This window comes from Branchiostoma belcheri, unplaced genomic scaffold, assembly GCF_001625305.1.
Source record: "Branchiostoma belcheri isolate BF01 breed outbred unplaced genomic scaffold, Haploidv18h27 scaffold5, whole genome shotgun sequence".
Taxonomy (NCBI): Eukaryota; Metazoa; Chordata; class Leptocardii; order Amphioxiformes; family Branchiostomatidae; genus Branchiostoma; species Branchiostoma belcheri.
In genome coordinates, this window is record NW_017804131.1 from 8,218,107 (window position 1) to 8,233,066 (window position 14,960).

The 14,960-nt window shown below is 39.7% G+C and overlaps 2 protein-coding genes across 2 annotated transcripts in view; one reads left to right on the top strand and one right to left on the bottom strand.

The window, feature by feature from the left end:
• The window catches only part of LOC109479750, a 13,277-nt gene extending 7,717 nt beyond the window's left edge, over positions 1 to 5,560 (bottom strand). The window contains exons 1-4 of the mRNA XM_019781738.1: positions 5,465 to 5,560; positions 4,155 to 4,275; positions 3,851 to 3,940; positions 1,928 to 2,026 (exon numbers count right to left, since the gene is read on the bottom strand). Coding sequence (XP_019637297.1) covers positions 1,928 to 2,026; positions 3,851 to 3,940; positions 4,155 to 4,172 — 207 coding nt within the window. The 5' untranslated portion in view covers positions 4,173 to 4,275; positions 5,465 to 5,560. The remainder of the gene's footprint in view (positions 1 to 1,927; positions 2,027 to 3,850; positions 3,941 to 4,154; positions 4,276 to 5,464) is intronic.
• Positions 4,241 to 9,318, top strand: LOC109479751. Its single transcript, XM_019781739.1, has 3 exons — positions 4,241 to 4,290; positions 5,472 to 5,594; positions 7,399 to 9,318. The coding sequence occupies exons 1-3, from the start codon at positions 4,241 to 4,243 to the stop codon at positions 8,519 to 8,521; spliced, it is 1,296 nt and encodes a 431-aa protein (XP_019637298.1). The 3' UTR covers positions 8,522 to 9,318.
• The last annotated feature ends 5,642 nt before the right edge of the window (positions 9,319 to 14,960 follow it).

Below are 14,960 nucleotides of genomic sequence, written 5' to 3' on the forward strand. Positions count from 1 at the left end.
CATCAACAACCTGGCAGGGAGGAACCAACGGGTGAGAGTCAAAGTTAAGAAAAGGGATGGTACTCCTCCTGCCAGTGACACAGAGCTACTCATGGAATGGAAGGAATACTTCAGCTCCCTACTGAACAACAAGAACATCAGCTCGATGAAAGTCCTACCACTTCCTGCAGAACGAGATCTTCCTATCTCCACTGAACCACCTTCCCTCGAGGAAACTCTGTTAGCTATACAACAACTTAAACGTCGGAAGGCAGCCGGAATGGATGACGGAATTACTGTAGAAGCCCTTCAAGGTGGTGGCACTACGATAGCAAAGGTCGTGCATAGTTTCTGTGCTGAAGTGTACTCCACACTTGTACCTCCAGAACAGTGGACTACAAACATCATTATCCCACTCCCCAAGAAAGGTGACTTATCTCTAATGACAAACTACAGGGGAATCTCGCTCATGTCGATCGCGGCAAAGGTTTACAACAAGATCCTTCTCAACAGGATACGCGGTCATATAGACCCTATCCTGAGGAAAAACCAGGCCGGGTTCCGGGAAGGTCGCAGTTGTGCACAACAAATACACATACTTAGAAGGATGACTGAGGGTTTTAAAGTTCAGCAACTACCACTATGGGTGACATACATCGATTTCAAAAAAGCTTTTGATTCGATTGACAGGGTGATGATGTTTGCTGTACTTCGCCATTATGGCATTCCTGAAGCTGTTGTAGATGCCATCAGTGTCCTGTACAAGAACTCAAAAAGTGTGGTTTTGGTTGAAGGGCAAGTGTCAGAACATTTCTGTGTGTCTACCGGAGTGCTTCAGGGTGATGTTTTGGCACCTTTTCTTTTCATCATCCTCATCGACTACCTTCTGAGGAGAGCCACTGTAGACAGTGACTCGGGGATTGTGACCCACCCCAGAGCATCCAGAAGGCACCCGGCAAAGCAGATCAACGACTTGGACTTTGCTGATGACATCGCTCTCTTAGAGTCCACATGCGGAAGAGCACAAGAACAACTGACAAAAACTTCTTCAGCTGCCGCTGAACTGGACCTTGTGATCAGCGTACTGAAAACTGAGTACATGTGCTACAACACCGGCCCGGGTCAGTCATTGCAGGTTTATGGAGAACCTATCAAACAGGTGCAAGATTTTAGATACCTTGGCTCCATGATGGCCTCTAGCAGTAACGACCTTAAGAAACGTAGAGCTTTGGCATGGGTTGCTTTCTGGAAACTAGAGCATCTCTGGAGGAGTGAGTGCATCCCAACTACCACTAAAGTAAAGCTCTTTAAAGCCTCATGTGTATCAGTGTTGTCCTATGGTTGTGAGTCTTGGGTAATCACAAAGGACATGGAGAACAAAATCAACTCCTTTGCTACTTCGTGTTACCGTATTATGCTGAACATCAAAAGGCGTGACCGGGTAACAAACGACAGCATTTACAACCTGACCCAAACTAGTCCGCTGATTCAGCATGTGCGTCTGAGACAGCTGAACTTTCTGGGACACATCCTGCGCATGGCTGAGGATGAACCTGTTAGACTGTACGCCCTCTACGTGCCCTCTCATGGCAGACGCAGGCGAGGCCGACAGCCTACCTCCTACTTCAAGTATGTCCAGCGACTACTGGGAGATGAGCACAACCAACTAACAGAGAAGCAGATCGCCAACCTTGCTAGCGACAAGGGGCAGTGGAGGGACCTTGCAGTCGCCTGCGCAGCAGCCGACCGATGATGATGAGTCCCCCCCCCCCACAAGTTCTGACATGGCTCAAAACAAATATAACCATAAAGTTGGGACAACACAAGTGAAGCTGGTACAGTTCCCTTGACAATAATAATGAAATACCTTTATTGTACATTCATGCCACGACGGGCTAGGTACAGGTCAAGATACTGAGTATGACAGACAATAACACAGTCAAGTTACCATGTTGGTTCGTGTGTTGATTGTCGCTCCAGCTGTGAGTAAAGCCTGTACAGTTCCTGTGTGGCCGTAGTGTGATGCAAAGGTGAGAGCAGTCCATCTCTGTACATAGACAAGAGTAGAGGAGCTCCATGTAAGTCTAAGGTTCAGACATACATACAATGTACTTGTACCAACTGTGACCGCTACAAACTTCCAGAAACTTCCCGTGTATGATAAGAATACAGATGACATGAGGTGTGTCAGATGCACCTAAATATAAACACTGACATATCTACAAACTTTAACGGGGGGTGCCCTAACATCGGACGCATTTTTACGCGCTTGAACTCACGGCACTCTATCGCTAGTTGTCGGAGAGTGGTCAGGTTTTGATGAATAAATTTTGAGAACATTCAATGTAAACAACATACTTGGATAGGGAATGCATTCATACTATTCATCAGCTCTTCACGCTCCGCGTTAGAAGCTACAAACTCTGTGAGACGTTTTCGTTATTGTACCTTCTTGAAAGCGGCTAAGCCAGAGAATGTGACCTAACTTTGGATGCTTTTGTTATTTTGCTCTCTTCAGCTCTCTCACAAAACTAAGAATAGAATTTAATCAAAATTATGATATTTCATCTTTCTTTTGACAGTAAAATTAGGATTGTGTGTACATCTCGTCTCACAAGAAGAGTGTAGTATCAGTCCATGTATCCACTGAAAACCCATCTTCTTATCGTATACGTAATCAACTCGGTCCCATGAGAATCATGGGAAATGCAGACAACAGTGACGGGAGGGGTCCTAATTCCGACCTAATTTGTTCCATGCAAACGCACATACCTTTGGTAATAGTTTATCTGACCAGAAACCCACGCAACATGTGCTATAATATTGACAGATAAAGATCACAACGATTAAAGCTGCACAGCAGTGTGTATTATATATTTCACTTCAGTGTACACATGTAGCGCCTAATGGTTCGCGAAACTTACATCAGGTTTTTGGTCATTTTGCCGGTGGAACGTTCTATCGCAATAGGGGTGCCCTAATTCTGACCTAGTGTTAAACACAGGTCGATCTGAGATTAGAGTTTAGAAATTATAATACACAAATTATGACTAAAACAATCTACAACTGTTTTTTCTGCCCCAAACATGTCCTCTTTTTACGATTACGCGACTTGCTCCAAAGCGGCTGTTTCTAAAGCAAAACCTGCATTTTTGACACGCTCTTCAAACCCCAAACAAGCGTTGAATTCAAACAGATTTTTCACTCGTCTGTTGTCGGAGTATACGAATTAAGACAAACTTTTATACCGATATCAACAAAAAACTTTGTCCATTCTTGTGGTTAGTTTTAGGCACGTGCTCCCATGTATAAATCCGCAACAAGGATTTTTCAAACTAGAATGGAATTAGGGGTAGGTCGGAATTAGGGCACCCCCAGTTGGCGTTGACGTTGTTTTTTTCAGGTCAGTTTTCCAGAAATAAAACACCCAGAGACCGAAATTTCTACTGTTTTGTTAAGATTTATATTCTTATGTGTGTAGCGCTTGTGTTACTGCTTGGCAAAGGTCGTATATTTCTGTCGCTATATTCGACAAAACGATAAATACCTACATAAAACTATACATTGTATGCAAATAACACCTGTATGCATTGACTATGATTATTTCCCTTTTTAATTGGCAAAGTCAGTGGCAACAAACACCGTGTACTTTTGCATAATAAGATCAGTAAAAAAATCTGTCCAAATTTAGGGCACGTCTGAAGTTAGGGAACCCACCGTTACATAATACAAAGTTGTAAGAATCAGTAGCACAAAGAGGTGTAAAGATCAACTTCATCTGTAACATTGCACACTTAAATTGTGAAAGTGAAACTAAGTATTTCAAAATTCTTTCATGAATTTGTTAAAAAATAAATATATAAAAACTTACCTCATAACTGGCAGCATTGACATTGACTCCCTCAGCCAGGAGCTGTTTAACTCTGTCCTCCTCACCTCGCCCGGCGGCATCTCTCAGCTCCTGTAGAACATAAATTTTACTCACAACATACATTCATGTACATGTAATCTGATGAAGGCTTTTTAAAGAAAGGTTTCAAATTTTGTTGCAAAAGTGATCATTATCCTTGCAGGCTTCTATTGGTTCACGGTGCATTTCTCTACTTGGTGCAGTCATGCTAGTGGCTTTGTTTGTTCTTGCTGACTGTGGACTTGAGAAAAAGAGTTTAACCAACCTTTTCCTTCTTCTCCATGAGTTTTTTCTGCTGCAGTTCTGCTGTTGTCAAACACAACGGTATATCCCGGTGATGTCCTAAGTCTGATGGGCCAGATTAAGTCGGAGTCTGATGCAGTTCTCTACAAAAGACAAAGGTCAGACCAGCAGTTATGTAGTTACCGCTCCATCCACCATTTTGGTTTAATACAAGGTCAGAAGGTCACAGCAGGTGCTTTTGTTAGCACAAGTACCGTAACAAGGCAAACAACACAGTGTCGGCTCCTTTTATTCGCTGTTCAAAGAAAAATGAACAAAATAAAGAAGTGTGGAAATGTGTCCCTTAGATGGATTTCACTTCTGATGTTTCTAGGTTGAGTCAAGGTTGAGTTAACCGCTAGCATCAGTGAGAGTCCCAAGGGCAACACGACACAGCAGGCGTCACACATGGACTCCCTGTGTGTATATCAACACACAGCAGCAAAAAATGTCAGACTAGTCAACATTTAACATATGTAAAGTGTACTGAAAAACACCTGTGGTTGAGGTTATGGACCTGGTGGTCAGTGTGAAGTGCTCAAAACATGTAGAGACAGGCTAAACCTCCACGTCAAGACTGAGAGACTGACCCTAACTCATATATCATGTCAAAACACTAATGGGGGTCCAATAAAACAAACAAACCAATAATTTAAAATGGTGTAAAAACAACGTACACTTGTGCATGTTGTTGACATTCCTGAGCAACAATAATTAACTATGTGAAAAAAGAATAGCCAAGAAAGCTCTGTGCAGCCCAGCTCTCAATAACATTTCTATCGATCCTCTGTTGATCAGGAAACAGCTTAACTTGTCAATACCCTTTGTCAATTTTATAGTATCTCACTGTTTAAAATGTAATTTTTTTTTGGCAGCTGTAGAAAGACTCAACAACAAACAGCACAACACAGACAGCTCCTCCACTCTCGGTGTAACATGAGACTATTTATAACTCCGTCAGAACTGCACACAGTAACTTGATTGTTTCAGGCACGCGCACACACGAGTTTAGCGTATCTCACTTTGAATTCATATTTTCTTTGACAAAACTGAAGATTTCCTATGGGCTTCCTCAATACCCCCACGGCCCGTCTTTAAGACTATAATCAAGATCAACCATGATACAAGACTTTGTTTGGAGGTTCCAGCAGTCTATAATAATAATTTGAAGCTCCTTGGTTCCAGTCTCTTTAACTGAAAGTTTAAGGTGTTAAAAAGTGCTCCGAAGTTAAGAATGAACCTTGCACGAGACCCTGGATCTATCTACATCCTCTCAAGACTTTTCTGACTTACCTTAAAGTGTTCTGGGGAAGATTTCCAACTTCTTTTGGCCTGGAAACCGCCACAAGGGAAGAAGTTCCTCTTTTGAAAACCGAACCGTGCCTGACTTCCGGGTTGGTCACGTGACGGCCACTCCCGGCAGGTGAGCTGCAGTACCCAGGTCGGCGCCAGGCAGCGCTTTTGTTGCGCAGAGGGTTCACAACAATATTAAACTCATATGCACACAGAAATAAAGCTAGGATATCATGTGTATCATGCGGATTCTCAGCAAAGAAGTGGCCAAGGACAGACCCAGATGGAAGGAGAAAGTCATGGCCTTATGTCTTGGAAGGAATAAAGAGAAGTACTAGTATATAATAAATGTGGTGGTCTTTGATGAATAAACACGGTGGTCAAATCTGGGCTGCAAAGTTCGATCGAACAGTGTTCGATCGTGTTCGATCTGGGCAATTCGAATCGAACCCGTGTTCCATTTCGGGGTCACCCGCGGTCATTTACAATAAAGCGGCAAAACAAGCCCGTCTACCTGAGTGCCTCGCAACAGATAAAAAAACAACACTTTTCTATAGATACAGACAGTTTCCTAGACAGTACATGTCCGCTATAATTTTTGGTGGGTATGTAACATGTAGCGAAGCTACTGTCGTATCCTTGGGTGACCTTGAATACTGTAATGATTCTTTACGCTTGTATGAATAACACAATGCACACTTTCGGGCGATATGACATGTCTGCAAAACTCGTTCAAACCTGAAAACATGGAGAGTCAAACATACCCCATTTACGGCTCAAAATGACTGTCACTATTGTCCCGAAAATCGTGCTTTAGGGATTTTTGAAAAATGCCCTCGATTTTGAATTATGGGTAATTGAGTGCGAAAAAAGCCAAAAAATTCGATTTTTCACCTATTTGTCGTCAAAAACTATACTTAGAATCAGAAATTAAAAAATCCCTAAAGCACGATTTTTCATCTTATTCTTAGTCGTCGAAAAATACAAAAATCAGTGATCTTGCGTCATATGTGTAGCCAGGTTTGCTCGGGGATTGGCTAAAATATGGCGTTGCGAAATCCCGAAAATTATCGACTTTTTTAACAAAATACGAAAAAATCATCCATTTAGGGCAAAAAATCACCATTGAATGCATGTAAAGACAATAATTTTATTTTATTTCAACGAAATTTTCCCTTTGATACTAGTTTGTTTATTTTCAAATGTATTGCGGTTAGCCCAAATTTGCGTCTTGTAACCCGATACTTTATCGAACGCCCCCAGCAATGGGAAAGAATACCGTAGTAACAGACCGCCGTGAAAAGAGTGAATGAATTAAGTGTTATCTAGGTGTCTTGGAATTATGCACCCAGCCCCTATGGGCTTATAAATATCATCATCGTCATCTAAAAATACAGAATAAACGAAATCATACATAATTCAAGAGAACAGAGGTAAAGATTGACAAAACCAATCAATACTCAACAAAAATATTTCTAGGATTATAATGAGGGAAAATATGTGTAAAATACATCCCTGAAGGAAGGACTAATTAATATGTCAGATGAAGGTTTCGGCATCCAGCCATTTGGAAATGTTCTCCATAGGACTCCCTTCTCTAGTTACAACAATCATTAGAAAAGGTGGCAAATACCAATAATAATACTTTCAAAGATAACTGTTCTGTTATACATGTACAAGTACACCATATCATACAGCTTAAGTATAAACCTTTGTGACTTTACTTACCATATTAACAAGATGGTTTTTACGGTTTTTTCTCCCATCATGCAATGGTCCAATATGGCCGTCTTCTAAATCTCTCGTAATTGCGTACCTTCGAAAATCATTTGTTTGCGACGTTTTTAGCAATTTTTTACACTGTTGCTCCTTCTATCGACTCTTGGTGATACAAAGGACATTGTGACTTCATCTCGTGCACTGTTTTCACCGAGAAACTGTAGAGACGACGTCTTCCAGACTCAGTCAGTGACGTTCCAACATGGCGCCACGCAACCCCCCTCGCACCCCCCTCCCCACGAGCAGAGACAGGAGGAATCCGGGAGAGTGGAACCTGTGTTTGTGCAGACCTCAGACATCGCCATAAACGCCGAGGATGCACCACTCAGCTGTCTTGAAATCTGCCTAGCCGCTGAGGATGTATCCGGCCCCATTTCGATCATAGGAGCACAACCGCAAGGAAGAGGAAATGCCTTTTGGCGGCTATATCCACAAACCGTCGGTGCACGCCTGACTCTTCTTCAAGCCGGCGCAATCACGCTACGAGGACAAGAGGCAAGCCTGCTCCATAAAAACCCCTACGTCGTACGACCAGACACAGCATCGACGAGAGTTGTAGTGAGTAACATACCGTTGTCTTACGATAACGAAGAAATAGCTAAAACACTACGCTCACGTGGCTACAAGCTCACAAGTCGGGTCATCGACGAAAGGGCAAGAAACAAAGACGGCAAGTTAACACGTTTCCTAACAGGGAGAAGATTCCTGTACATAGAGAAACCCTCTACCCCTTTACCACGAAGGATGTCCGTAGGACTTTTCCAGGCTGAATTCTATCACAGGGAACAGAAAGAAGCCAGCCAAACGCAGAGACTCACATGCAGCAACTGTCTTGAAACGGGGCATCACAAGAGTGTATGCGACAAACCTGTTGTATGTGTTCAGTGCAAAAAACCTGGACATAAGCGTGGTGATCCTGCTTGCAACCTTGGCATGGATTCTGAAGATGAGCAGTCGGATGAGAACAGCTGTGTCAGCGACGAGCAGGACAGAGGGACATCTCCTGACAGCGAAGAACCAACAGCTCCACCAAGCATCGTGCAACACAACACAAGAAGCAGAAGCAAGAGTCACAGCCACAAGAACAATGACGAACACAAAAAGCAAAAAAAGACTGATGACACCACAAACGACAAGCCTACAGAAATGTGTGAGCTATCAGACTCTACACAGCCCACACTAGAAAACTGGCTTAAGGAGCAGAGACAATCCTATAGTAAACAGAAGCAGGGTACAAAAGGAAGCAGTAAGTCACGAAAAAAACCTACTTGTACCTAGGTGTATATTGTGTATGTCAAATGTCAGGTAACTCTCTCTTCAATAATGTTCATCCAACTCTCTTGAAAGATGTGGATGGATAAATTGAAGTTGATATCCTTTAACTGTAGAGGTTTAAGAAACTATAATAAACGAAATCAAACATTACTGTGGCTGAAACAAAAAAAAGCAGATATATGCCTCTTACAAGAAACCTACCTGACAGGTGATATACAACAAAGCATTGACAAACACTGGGGTGGTAAGACTATCCATTCTTATGGAACAAATCATAGTAAGGGTGTTAGTATCCTTTTTAACCCAAAAGTACCATTTGATATTCTAGAACACAAAATTGACCATGAAGGAAGAAAAATTATTGTAAATTTTATGTATGAGAAGGAGAAATACACCTTACTATGTATTTATGCCCCCAATGATCCTAGAGAAAGAAGTAATTTCCTGTATGGTATTCAGGATTGGCTGAAAGATTGGAATCTCTATCCAATGCTTGTTGGTGGAGATTTTAATGACATATTTGATACAAGCCTTGATAAAATAGGTGGGTCTACCATTGAAAAAAATCAGCCATTGAAAGATTTCTGTCGCTCTTTTGATCTAATTGACATTTTCCGATATCTACATCCATGCCTTAAGAAATATTCTTGGAGAAGGAAAACACCAGCAGTCGCCTGCAGACTTGATTACTGGCTTGTATCAAGCACATGTAGAAGTAATGTCTCTGAAGCTGGACATTATCCTGGAATAAGAAGTGATCATAATGCTGTATTCATAGATCTGTATACTAAGAAAATACCAAAAGGCAATGGAATTTGGAAATTAAATGTAAGTCTCCTAAATGACCCAACTTATAAACAAGAAGTTGAAAAAATCATAATTGATACCAAAATGGAATTTAAAAGTAATAAGCCAGATCTAATCTGGGAAAATGTGCAAAGATAAAAATAAAGGAGTTCTCCATTTCTTGGTCAAAACAACAAGCAAAAGAAAGAAATAGTCTGGAAAAAAGCTTATTGTCCAAATTGGAAGAAATTGAGAAAGACATTAATGAAAATCTAGATACCCAACTTTTAGCAGAGTACGACTCTACAAAGAAACAGTTAGAAAAATTTATGAAGATAGAGCAAAAGGAGAACAGATCAGAGCAAAAACCAATCCACATTACTGAAGGGGAAAAACCCAGTCAAGTATTTTTTTAAATTTGGAAAACGAAAAAGCAAGCACAAAATTGTGTAACAGCCTTATCTGTAGAAAATTCAAAGATTCAAGATCAGCCTACTATATTAAAAGAATGTCGGAATTTTTATAAAACTTTATATACATCTAAAAACATTGCAGATAACGAAATTGATGAATATCTTGAGAAAAATTAACATTCCTAAAACACTTACAGAAGAGGAGAAAGATAACTGTGAAAAACCAATCTCAGAACTTGAGTGTGAGACAGCTGTTAGAAATATGAAAGATGGAAAATCACCGGGATCTGATGGTCTCCCTGGCGAATTTTACAAAGTATTCTGGCCTCAGATAAGCTCTCTGATCCATGATGTTATTACAATGGGTCTCAATGAAGAAAAACTGCCATGTTCGTTTAGAAAAGCCTTGCTAAGATTGCTTTTCAAGAAAGGAGACCCTGAGTCTTTAGATAACTGGAGACCTTTGAGCTTATTAAATACTGATTACAAAATACTCGCATTTATATTGGCCAACAGAATCAAACCCCATCTTGATAAATTAATAAACAACGACCAGACGGCATACATTAAAGGCCGTTTCATCGGTCAGAATGTTAGATTAATAAATGATATCATAGATTACTGCGATGACAAGAATAAACCTGGGATGATTCTTTTTTAGACTTCGAAAAAGCATTCGATACCATTGAACACAACTTTATGGTTAAAGTTCTTGATAAGTTTAACTTTGGACCCACCTTTATCAGCTGGGTAAAAACAATTTACACAGACTGAATTGCATCAATAACAAACAATGGATGGAGAACAGCCACTATTCAAATTAAACGGGGTATCAAGCAAGGCTGCCCCCTTAGCGCTCTCCTTTTTTTATTTGTTGTTGAGATACTGTTTCATATTATACAATGTAACAAAAATGTAGAAGGAATTATGATAGATGAAAACGAAATTAAATTATGTCAAGTTGCGGATGATATTACATTATTCCTATCTAGTGAAGAATCACTGATTGAAGTGTTAAGATGTATTGATCACTTTCACATTGTCACAGGTCTCAAACTAAATAGATTAAAAACAAAAGGACTGTGGCTAGGCCTGTGGAAAGATAGAAAGAAACAGTTGGAAGGGATTGAGTGGCCCTCAGAGCCTATTAAATCCTTAGGAGTTTACTTTGGGCATTGTAAAGATACTCTTGTACAACTGAATTGGGATGAAAGAGTAAAACAATTGAAAATAGTACTCAATACTTGGAGAACAAGAAACCTAACCTTCTATGGTAAGATAGCTATTATTAAATCCTTGGCAGTAACAAAATTAACTTATGTCTTGAACATGTTACATGTGAACAACTCAACACTGAATGAGATTAATAAGGCCCTTTTTAACTTTCTATGGAATGGAAAACAGGACAGAATTAAGCGTAAGACAGTTATTGGAAACCTTGATCAAGGGGGTTTAAAAATGCTAGATATTTATTGTGTTAAGGAGGCACTACTTGCTTCTTGGGTAAAACGCATATGCTATGGAAATGGCTCTTGGAGATACATTCCCTTAAAGTATCTATCTGCTTTTGGTAATGATGTAAATTTAGTATTCAAAATGAACAGTATTGATGAAAAACTCCTAGAAAAGTTACCTATCTTTTATGAACAGGTTCTTTCTGCATGGTTCAAAGTAAATAACCAATGTACTGATCCCAACTTAGAGTATGGTATACAGAACCAGATGATCTGGGGTAATAAGTACATATTATCAAAAGGTAAACCACTTTTGTACCCGAACTGGATAAATTCAGGTTTTGTATATGTAAAAGACATTGTACAGAATGGAGTATTTATGAACGATAAAGCAGTCTTTCAAAAACTTAAAGTTAGAAGAAACTGGACATGTGAATTGCTCTCTGTCAAATATGCTATACAAAAATGCTTGAAAGAAACAGAGGTAACAGTTAACACTGAAAGTACTGGATCTACCAATGTCCCCAACTTGTGTCTTATGAAAACTGCCAAGCTGTATCAATTCTTAATGCAACAAAAATTTGAAACACCTGGTGTACAGGATAAGTGGGAGGCTGAATTTAATTGTAAACCTGACTGGAAAAACATATGGAAAAATCAAACTTATTTTCCAATAGGAAAACACTTGATGCAATTGAATTATAAGCTGTTACATCGTATACTGCCATGTGGCCAGTTACTTTATGTTTGGAAAATAAAACCCAGTAATATCTGTAATCTATGTAACTGTATAGAAGATTATCAACATCTGTTTATTGCTTGTAGTAGGTTAAAATCTTTCTGGACAATAGTGAAGGATTATATATACAAGACTTTTTGCTGTAATGTTGTAATCGACTTCAAGGCTATAATATTAGGATATAAAACAGATCTGCCCAATCCCTCTGTGGAAATTAAGTACACAAACCTAGCTATCACTATCGCAAAATACGTTATATTTCGAAGTTGGCTGGAAAAGGACAAATATGATGGGATTGCAATAGCTAATATGTTTAAAACAGAATTCTCTTTGTATAAATAGGGTTGTCTGTTTTTTTTATATATAATGTACACGTATTGTTGTCCTTTTACAATGTTACAATGTACATGTAAATGTTGTGAATAAAGGATTAAAAAAAAAAAAAAAAAAACAAGATGATGCATAGGACAAATCCGAATAATCCGATTCTGGAAGCATATGTGCTGTAAATCTACAACTCTTCAATTGGTTAGTTCCAATGGAATGTATAGCAATGCTGAACTGGAAGATGAACATTTAAACAACTAAATGTAGTCAGACTCAAGTTTTCCTTCCATGCCTCCTTCCAAATTTTCACTAGAAATGAGAGAAATTGGAGGAAATGGTGTAACCAGGATTTCAGCACCAAGGACAAACTCTTTGTCTACATTTAGTTGAAACTCAGTACCATCACACCAGACCCAAAATTGGACAAAATAACATAAAAATTGTTTCATTTCACTTAAATTACATGAAATCAGAAAGTGATATTTCATGATTGAAACCAAAGGTACTTGCTGGCCAATCAGAAATCTGATGATAGACATACTTACTACATATAACGTTATATGTACTATATTTACCATATATAAGAAACAGAACATCACAACTGTGACTTATTTGTAAATACCCCTTAAGTATTGAGTACATGCTGGTGTGTTACGCCAAAAGGCGGTTATTCCGGCTATACTCATACAGATACAGGTACATTTTGACAATATCAAATATCACCTTCTAAAAAATATACAAATATATAATTTCTCTTTTCCACTAAAGTGATATAGTTAATAAAATAGATGCGGGGCCGTGTGGCGCAACGGCAGCGTGCGCGACTTGCAATTGGAATCAAGAGGTCCCGGGTTCGAGTCCTGACATGCCACTGATCTTGTGCCGGCCTTGGGAAAGGCACTTTACACAACTTTCCCCACTAGACTCAAGTGGAAATGGATCTAAAAGTCATTTGTGTATTTACAATATATATTTACACCAGATTCATGTATATGTGGACATTACAGAATTTACCTAAGCATGGCTCTAGGTAAAGCACCGTTCTGGATAAAACATCTCTGTCAACAATTCAAATGCAGTATGGAAATAATGATCTAAAAAGACCCGATCTAAAAAGGGGTTGAGATGAAAGGTTGTTTATTACTGACAGGATCGGGCAGGGAAGTTTCGGGGTCCGAGCGATTGTCGGACGTGTACGCTTATTTGACCTGAGTTATGCGGTCGGGCACTGTGAGCCATGCATGAGAGGGCCTCTTGCGGATCATGCGTAATTGCAGTTATATGTGACGTAGATATCGAACTAGTGGTTAGAATTGGGGGATTTTTTTTTACTGTTTAAATGATATGTGTGCTTGCTATAGAAATAAAAAAACCTCTTGATTTACGGTTTTTGATTGGATTCACAGCCAAAATAGTGACGTGTTTTAAGGTGTAAGTCTATGGGACAGTGAAATTGGCGTATGAGACCAAAGGCACAAAAGCGGAACATGGCAACTTATCAAGAGACTCCTAGCGACTCATTATAATGACTGCAGCGGTCCGGACGCAATTTATATGTCACATTTTGCACCAAAAATTGACATCTTTTATTTGAAAAAATATTGGAGTGATTGTACTTTTCAACATATATGTGTGCAATTAATTATCTGACATTTATGGTTGACATTAAAACAGCTCACACAAGGCGCACTCACAAACTAATGCCATGTGCCTGCGAGTGTGTTTAAAAGCTTATAACTTAGCTCTCAGCCATGTTTATTTTAATTTTGGTCCAGAATTTATATTGAATGGCACATATTTGCCACATACGGGTTGATTCAACTAACTTTGCGAAGAAATGACCAGAGAATTTACTTTGTCTATCATCCAAATGTTATATATTAGGACAGGTGTGTTTATGGTGTTTGAATGGAGTTCAGCACCAAGGACAGGTGTGTTTTTGGTGTTTGAATAGAGTTAAGTACCAAGGACAGGCGTGTTTTTGGTGCTTGAATAGAGTTCAGCACCAAGGACAGGTGTGTTTTTGGTGTTTGAATAGCGTTCAGTACCAAGGACAGGTGTGTTTTTGGTGTTTGAATAGCGTTCAGTACCAAGGACAGGCGTGTTTTTGAATAGCGTTCAGTACCAAGGACAGATGTGTTCTTGGTGTTTGAATGGAGTTCAGCACCAAGGACAGGTGTGTTTTTGGTGTTTGAATAGAGTTCAGTACCAAGGACAGGTGTGTTTTTGGTGTTTGAATAGAGTTCAGTACCAAGGACAGGTGTGTTTTTGGTGTTTGAATAGAGTTCAGTACCAAGGACAGGCGTGTTTTTGGTGTTTGAATAGCGTTCAGTACTAAGGACAGGTGTGTTTTTGGTGTTTGAATAGCGTTCAGTACCAAGGACAGGTGTGTTCTTGGTATTTAAATAGAGTTCAGCACCAAGGACAGGTGTGTTTTTGGTGTTTGAATAGAGTTCAGTACCAAGGACAGGTGTGTTTTTGGTGTTTGAATAGAGTTCAGTACCAAGGACAGGCGTGTCTTTGGTGTTTGAATAGAGTTCAGTACCAAGGACGCCTAAAAGGGAGCGCCACTTCCGTGTTCGCTCAGTTGTGCTCTGGCGTCGTCCTACATTTTGTAGTTCTACAACGACCCATTGTTCGAAAAGTTGTTCTGGAACCGCCAACTCCCTTTGTTCTAGACTAGCAACGGCGTTCGATGTGGTTTGTTTACAATCTTGACTGAC